The sequence below is a fragment of the Solenopsis invicta genome, chromosome 8, assembly GCF_016802725.1.
Source record: "Solenopsis invicta isolate M01_SB chromosome 8, UNIL_Sinv_3.0, whole genome shotgun sequence".
Classification (NCBI taxonomy): Eukaryota; Metazoa; Arthropoda; class Insecta; order Hymenoptera; family Formicidae; genus Solenopsis; species Solenopsis invicta.
The window spans coordinates 15,981,425-15,990,155 of NC_052671.1; the positions used below are offsets into that span (position 1 = coordinate 15,981,425).

The window sequence follows — 8,731 nt, forward strand, 5'->3', positions numbered from 1 at the left end:
GCTCAATAAAATTGCTACCTTTGCTAGTGAAAAGCTATGGAATGGCTTCCTGCAATTCGGAACAGCTAGTGCAGGAATTATTGGCATCTGGATAATTTTAAAAGTCGTTAAGATGATTATAGATACGACAGTACACAGTTATGCACTGCATTCAGCATATGGCTGGGGGTTGCATCTACTGGGAGCAATCTTCTCCTCAATTACTCACCTCTTGCTGTATCTGTCAAAACCTAAGCAACAAGAATATGCTTCACCTGAAGCTACAGCATCTACGTGCACAGAGGTTTAATAGTTTATATAATTTTAACTGATCAAATTTATTGTGTGGTTTCATAGGGCTACTGGCGATCGTTCCACAAAAAAAAAACGAAACGAGCCATGACGATACCTCCAGGGTGGTTTGGAAATGCGTCTAAAAAAATTAATAATTTATATAGCAACTGCACAGGCAAATCGACTACTGGAATGTATTCGCAGTGGGTTTGATATCGGTCAGAATTTTCGAAACTGTATTCACTTTATTCTTTTTTGTTTTCTTGTCTTCGGTACTACTGCATATTTTCCCTAGGGGTCGATCATTTTTAATATTAGATTACAACATAATAAAGTAATTATTACAGTATAAATCATCAAAAATAAATAATATTATATTTGTAAATTAAATTAATGCAACCTAACTAAAAAATATAGCTGTTTATTTAGAAATATATTATATTCTTTTACAATTTTTTCTTTTACATAAATAAATGTTTAATTTGAAAAAAAAAGTTTGAAAGTTGCCTCTGAAGCGATTAGAAATCAATAAAATAAAAATAGAAAGGTACGAACTAAGCCAAATGTATGTGCTTCAGTAACAATTACATCTTGAAATGTAGAAAATATTTTATATTTATTATTTAATTTTTTCAACTAATAAAAACGTAAATTTTGAAATCCAAACTAAACTTTTGCGTATTTAATCTAATACATAATAGCTGTACGTGAAAAGATTCACGTGAATTCTCTATGAGTGAAAAATGAAAAGTGAAAAGTGAAACGTGAAAAGGTTCACGTGAAATTACATGATTGACTCGTACTCTTGGAAAGACAAAGAATTTAATTTCAATTTAGTACTTAACAACTTGAAATAAAGTAAAGTTGGTTGAATGTGTTTTATTACGTATATATTATTTTGCTAAAAATTCCATAATTCATACAATAAAATTTACATAACATTGACTTATACCTTTTAAATCTGTCATATTTTATGAAAACTTACATATTTAAAGTTGTATGATGTAGGGGAATTGCAATACTTTCATTTTTACTGTTTATTAAATTATAAACTTTACCTTCAATTTCAGTGAAAGGCCATACAGTGATGTCAGTTGTTCCGCTAATAACATAAATATTAAGTTTTTCAGAAGAGCATGGTACAGAATATAAAGTGTTGAGTTTGTTACATTTTGTTCCGATAACAAATATCTGCAAATTTTGTAATTGAATAATGTTAGTAACACAAATGATGGAACCATCTTTTAATACACAACGATTATTCTTCTTTTCTGTTTATATAATATAATTTATATAATATAAATGGGTTTTAAGAATTTTATATTGATTAAGACCATTTAATATTATGTTATTTGGCAAAGGGCCTGAACTATGTTTGTTTTTCAAAATAGTATTTAATTGGATACTTGGATGAAATTGATATTCACATGCATGCATTTCCCCAAAACGTCGTGCAACTTGTTGCAAAGGCCGGTCTGATTTTCTTAAAATATTTTTTAAAATTTGCAAATAATTTTCAAAACAAAAAGCGCTGAATTCATCTAGTGCCCCAAATTTCTGAACATCTGTGCTAAGATGCAATAAGTTATGTATGTTGTTACGTCCCGACCGAGCGCGGTCGCCGTTGAGCGGAATACGCGCGTTTCGGCGAAACTGGCTGTTTCGAAGCCTAAGCTTCGGGGGCTCCACAGCCCAGGAGCGGATCGCGTGGCCAGATTTACCGGCAGACGGGCCTGATTTTCCGCGACCGATGGCCTAGTGAGGGGAGTTTTGTAACTTTAGAAGGGGTGCCGCGAGAGCGCGAGTATGGTAGCGTCGGAATCGTTCCAGGGACTATCTCCTTCTCGAATTAAATAAGTTATGAATGCTACCAACTCGTGGGGGCAACGGTCACAATCGAAAGGGTGACGGCGGGCAGCTACGGGCGCGCGGCAAGAATCGCACTTTTGCGGATTGTATGGATGGCCAAGATAGATATAGTGGGTAATTACCCCAAGATAATTTTCTTTCTTAGAGCTCGAGTGTTTGCTTTTACACTCGAGGCATAATACCGTTGATTGGTCGTTGTTGCGAAAATACAGAGAGGTTACGCACTGGGCACTGCGTAACCATATACCGAACGAGCGATTCGCTTCGCGTTGAGCACGGACCAAGAAAATGGCAATACGCTGCGGTGGGCACATACTCTAATTTACCGTTTACTTATTACTCTTCAGGGCATAAACATGTGCACGTCTCTTCGATCTCTATTATAGTAGGCTCGGTGTTAAGGTATGGCTTGTTTTCCGAGTCGTACAAATGACGCGCGAGGTCGTTCAGTGCTTCATAGCACTCGACGCAATCCACCGCGGTCTCCGGAAATGAGATTAAACGATTGCAGGACGAGCAGCGTATGGCTTCTTCGTCCCCGCCGACAATTAAATAGTGACGCGTGACTGAGTTGTAAAATATGCGGTCGCGAAGGGGGAGGTTATTTTGGCACCTGTCGCAAATGATGGTGTGATTAATTTGGTCTGATGGAAGGTGGCCAGGCTACACAACGCGGAGTTAAGCCAATTGAAATATGGGGCTTGAGTTGAAAAATACGCGTTATGTGACATGCTTTGTTGGACGTTGCGACTTAGCTTTAGAATGGCAGTTGCTGTTGAAACTGTTGCCTATGCCTTGGTAGCCGCTCTGGTCAGGTGATGATCGTCCTCGTCCTTCCCGGCCGTCCGGTTGTCCTCGGGCCTTGATCGTGATACTTCTGTTTATGCACTACACTCACGTCGCGGTGTTGCATGCATGGAAGCGGGGATGCATGGAAGCGGGGGAGGTTAAGCGTGGAAATTAAGTGAAAAGCATTTGTATATAAACTACCCTTTTATTACTAGGATATAAAGAGTAAAAGAAGTGAGTTACAAAAGCGCAATTTAAACTACGATTACATTAAAATTAAGCTTACAGTAAAATTTGAAATAACGGTGGATTTAGGGTTAGGCTTAAAATTAGAATTAGAATTGGAATTAGAATGTATCTTGATTTAGGATTTGAGTTAGTTTGAATTTAGAGTGGGTTTTCGAATTAGAATTAAGATTGGAGTTAGAGTGACTCGCTTGGATTAACGCGAACTAGTAGCTCAGGGGAACTCGGTCGCTACAATTGCGACACGGAACCGTCCTGGCTACACTAGCCCTGATCTCTACTGTCGAGTTCGAACTGCCCTGCGTCGCGGGCTGCATCTCTATTTATACGATTTTTGAGACAAAGCTCTGAAAAAAGCGCGGCAAGTCGGTACCCTTAGTGGGGGTTGCTGCTGATGCAACCACCACTCAGATTTCTTAAATGAGAAAACTCAAGTTCAAGTGCCGTGCGAGCGGACTTCTCCGCCGCGACCATCCGGCACTGAGAAATGTCAGGGAAATGTCAGTTCACGATTTTATGACTTTAACGGTCGCGCAACAGATTTCTCTGTCGCGGTGTCTTTCAAGTGCCGTGCGGGCGGACTTCTCCGCCGCGACCATCCGGCGCTGGAAAATGTTGGGTTGAGATTTTATAACTTTTCGAGTGTCGTAGGCGCAGTTTTCCTCTAGCAACCTTCCGTCACTGGAAAATGTTAAATATGATTTTACGACTTACTGGCCGTGCGTGCAGATCGCTCTGCCGCGACTATCCGGCGCTGGGAAATGTTAAATAGACATTAGTCTATGATTTTTATGACTTACTGGCCGTGCGTGCAGATCATTCTGCCGCGACTATCCGGCGCTGGAAAATGTTAAGAACAGGATGCGACCTGACAGTTAGATTTGTTAGCGAATGCTGGCTTGCCCGTCTGTTTTGTACCGGTGTCGAAAAAATTTATACTCGCAACGTCACGGACGTGACAATGTTGTGTGATACAAAATTTTCTCCGTATATGACTATAAAAGAATTTACAAAATAAATCAGTAGGTTTTTAGCATATAAAATATTATTGTGGTTTTTAATCAATTTTGGACTAATGAGAATCGATATAGCTACATGTAAAGTTAAAAAATTAATATAGATGTTATGCTCTACAATTCCTTTTAACACAATATATACAATAAAAAGTGGCGAAATTCTGTAGCTTTCCAATACATATCATTTAAACTTCTTGGTTTTCTTACAAATTCTTTAGGAGTTCGTTTTCTCATTTTTATTAATAATTCTGAAATTTGTTGAATTTTAACAGAATTTAGACGTACCGATAAAGGGCCTTTTATCCATAAAAGCAATAATTTCTTAACGACTCCCAAGCAAATAAAGTGCATATAATCTAAAGGTACATTTGATACTAAACCTAAATTATTAATCATTGTTAATATTGTTTCCCTCTTATGATAATCTATATCCGTTTGATTCAGAAAATCCGTATCAGTTCGAAGACGATTCGGAACACGTTCAACAAAAGAAACTGAACCATTTTTATATACGCCATAAATACAACATTTAGAACAACTGGCATACCCGGTGTGACCTTTAGTGGACAATATAAAAGATTTTGCCGGAGCATCACAAACAATTGCATAAAGTGAAACTTGTATAGGCAATTTATCATTTATACTAATTAATTCATGAACAAATTCTTTTAAAAAATCATTAGCACTGTTCGGTTTGTCATTTCCGTAGTAACAGCCTACCATATAAACTTCCTTCAAATGTACTTCTGATACTAAAATAGGTCAAAATGAAACTTTAGAAGATCTTGATAAAGGTAAACCATCTACGTTCAAAAGTAAATTTATATTATTTGATGGGGGTGCCAATTTTTCATATTGGATAATTATTTTTTCTACAATATTACGTAAACCATAATGCCAATATAATCCTCCTGCTAAATTAATTATATGACTTTCGCGCGGTGTTCTTAAAAATGTTCTGAAATCATTAGGCAAAAAAGATAACAACGAAATATGCTTTTTTAATATCTGGAAAAGGTCACTGATTGCATTTAGGCAAATTTTATATTTTATTGCCCAATGTCTTAATTCCAATATGAATCCTTCTCTTTCACTTTTATTCAATAAGCTAGATCTTGGTATCGCATTATTAACTATTTCTAAGTTATTGGAGCATTCATTAATTGTACTATCTATAGTACCAGTAGCATTAATATTAAGATCTTCATCGTCTTCAAACATATCACAGTCATAATAATTATCTTCATCGTCAGATAATGGGTCATTATCTGGGTCATTATCTAAGCTTACATTTTCAGGTTCATGATATTTATTATCAGGTAATATAGATGGAGAATTATCGCCTGAAAAATGTCTAATTAATTATCAAGATTGACAGAGCTGACTTTGAGACAGAGATACCAAATAATTAACTTTAATTATTAAAATATTACCATTGGATTGAAGAGATCTAGCAGCCTGCAGCATATCATTTGATAACCCATGATCAGTGACTTCTTGAATATGATTGTCTTCACAATTCAGAATTCTGTCCAAATCATTCCGAGTTTCAATGGCAACTAAATATCTGCGATGACTTTTGGAATACGACGAATATTTCTTACGGCCTGACATAATTAATGCTTTGAAGAAAAAATATGCACAATTAAATAAATTTCTAATTTCTTAAAAAATTTCCAAAGACCTATATTATATACATACAGGGCTGCATTCAGATTCCTCACCCGGGTGCACCATGATGTCGTTTTATCTTTGTTGTTTATCAAATATTAAACAAGGATAGAATGATGTCTGGGTGTACCCTGGTGGGGAATCTGAACGCAGCCCAGGATGTTCGATAATGGTTGTCCCCATTTTTTATCATAAGAGCATGATTTACCGACGGATATATATTTCTAACATATTATTATATTAGAAATTACAATTAAATGCTCCTAACGTGGGGACAACCATTATCGAACATCCTGTATATATAATATTTATATACGTGCATACCCAGTCAACAAAATGTTAGTACTGTGTAAGCAAGCTGGCGACAGATTCGATCAAGACGTGTTGGCAGATTTAAACTCAAACTGATCTCAAATTCTGCTTACGTTCTGTTAACAGAACCTGTTGATGTCCTACGTGATCCTATTTGCCAGTAGAATGACAGCACTATGCAAGCGAGCTGCCAGCATATGATGCCAACAGTTTCTGTCCTATTTGTGACAGCTGTTTGCTGACAGATATTGCAGAATCTGTGTGAATTCTAGCAATAGAAATTGATAGCAGACTCTCCGAATAATCTGTTTGTTCACGTTTGGCTGACGAGGTACGTAGCTGTCATCTAAGGAGCGTTTAGTAAGTTACAAGTGAAGTCGATAAGTCATCTCTTATGGTAAAAACATAAATACAATCATTAATGAATACCCTGTATATTATAAATACGTATATTATCGTTTTACCGTATTTACACTGCTGTAAATAATCTTTTATCAGGATAATAATAATTTAATTTTTGATGTGACTGCATTAACTTACGTACGTAATTCTTGTGTTGAGAATAATAATTTAACATTAAATACATATCCGACACCAAACTGATACCATCTTGGAATTACGTAACAGCGATACGAATTTATTTCACTTCAGACACATAACAGATCTACATTTCACAGGAAATCATATGGAAGCAAATTGAAATTAAATTTGCTTCCATCGTTTCATGTCAAATACATATCCGATATGTATTAGTTGAAATTGAAATTATGTTACGTATATGCAATGGAAACCATATTTAGGCGTGCTATATGGGTATATATGTTGTCCAGCACCGCCTTAAGATGTCCGCTTTTTGAAATATTGCATTAAAACATCCCATTTTTCAAAAATATTCACATAAATATTATTACATCACATAATTCCAATAAACAAAACAATATTTGTGTAACATTTTAAAAACATTTTTCGCAAAAAATAAGATCTTGGGAATATTTTTTCGGAAATTTCCAAGCGGTCACCCATCCAAGTCGCGACTCTGGTGAACGTTGCTTGACTTCCGTGATCGCTGCGAATTGATTCCTCATGATGACTTATAAACACTTGATACTGATATGTGTATATAACTGGTAGATCAGGTCAATATACGTTATCGAAAAAATGAAATATGTATAATTAAAGCACAATATTTATATAAACAAATATAAAATTACAATTCTTTTTTACTACATTTTTACTTACATTTCGCAAATGCAGAAAAGCATCTAGAATAACTTTTCTAGAATAACTTGTTATTTGTTTAAATAAGAATGCAATTAGAAAATATATATTAATATAATACAATAATTTAATTAAAAATAAAAAAATTTTTATTAAAAAATAATTAAAAAATATTATTTTTTCATTGGGATATAAATCGAGGTTTTTTCATATATAAACTTATTTCGTCTATTGATATGAATATTTGTGTTTCTCAATAATACTATGATGCACACAGCACCACGGGACCACATGCTTTTTTTTTAAACGTCTTAGAGTCTACATTTGAAGGATCTTTGCAACTGGCGACGGAGCGTTTTCAACTCATTATAGAACAGCCTTATTGTATTACTTTTATTTATATGTACTTTTTTTGAAGTTGTTTTTCTCTGGATTGATGGATTATTGTATCTTCATCTCATTTTTGAGAAATTCCGATACAGTTTTATATATTATATCTATATAAAAGTTATCTTTGTCTTATCTATAACAATCAATTTAAATAGCTCAAAATTTTAATATTATATCCCTTAACATATTGTAGATTTCCTCTCAACAATCATTAACTTCTAAAACAATGGCTAAATAATTATCCTGTTAAAAATTGGATACCAACCAACTCGACCACTTTATGATCTGATCATTTCACAGAAGATTGCTTTGACCATTCATGTATAATACAATTGAAACTAAACAGTATTCGTTTGATAACCTTTATCATTATTGTATATATTGCAAACGGAAGCGAATACATGAAGCGAATACGGAAGCGAATACATGAATCAGAATATTCCTTTTTCGAGTAAGATTATAACAATTTTTTGTAATTGTAAATATAAATGAATGTTTACAAATTGAAATAAAAACTCCTCTAGCATTAAGATACAAGTTAGCATTGCTAATTATTAAATTATTTCTAATTTAATAAATATGATATTACCTGTTCATGTTCAACTTGGGCAGATTCCGATAGCGCACAAAACTGATAGCCCACCACCACTCACAGTGGCCGATGCCTAAAGTTTTTCCGTTGGTTGGGTTAGATAAGTCAAGATGATTAGTTGGTGGGCCATCACACCGTGCGCTATCGGATTCCGTCCGTTCAACTTATAGCTGCGTTCTGACTGGAAAAGTAATTCGACGCGTAGTCGGTTGAATTTGAAAAAAAGTATATAAATATCACACAATTAAAATTTATAAAAAGCATTAAGATCCAGTTTGACCGTACAAGGCGTTTTTATTTCAATTTGTATGTATTACATTAATGGTCGAATATCTCCAATTATAAATGAATATAT

General features: G+C 34.8%; 1 protein-coding gene across 1 annotated transcript; it reads right to left on the minus strand.

Moving 5' to 3' along the window:
* Nucleotides 1-4,045: 4,045 nt before the first annotated feature.
* LOC120358464 lies at nt 4,046-7,078 on the minus strand. The gene is made up of 3 exons (XM_039452803.1): nt 6,189-7,078; nt 5,627-5,815; nt 4,046-5,536 (listed from the first exon to the last, which is right to left on the minus strand). The coding sequence occupies exons 2-3, from the start codon at nt 5,805-5,807 to the stop codon at nt 4,956-4,958; spliced, it is 762 nt and encodes a 253-aa protein (XP_039308737.1). The 5' UTR covers nt 5,808-5,815; nt 6,189-7,078; the 3' UTR covers nt 4,046-4,955.
* Between the last annotated feature and the right edge of the window lie 1,653 nt (nt 7,079-8,731).

What these genes read in the sequence shown, in the direction of transcription:
- LOC120358464 (XM_039452803.1), bottom strand. Translation starts at nt 5,807, where the DNA reads ATGTCAGGCCGTAAGAAATATTCGTCGTATTCCAAAAGTCATCGCAGA. An exon ending in TAGATCTCTTCAATCCAATG is followed by an intron (nt 5,537 to 5,626) that starts GTAATATTTTAA and finishes GACATTTTTCAG; the next exon opens with GCGATAATTCTCCATCTATA.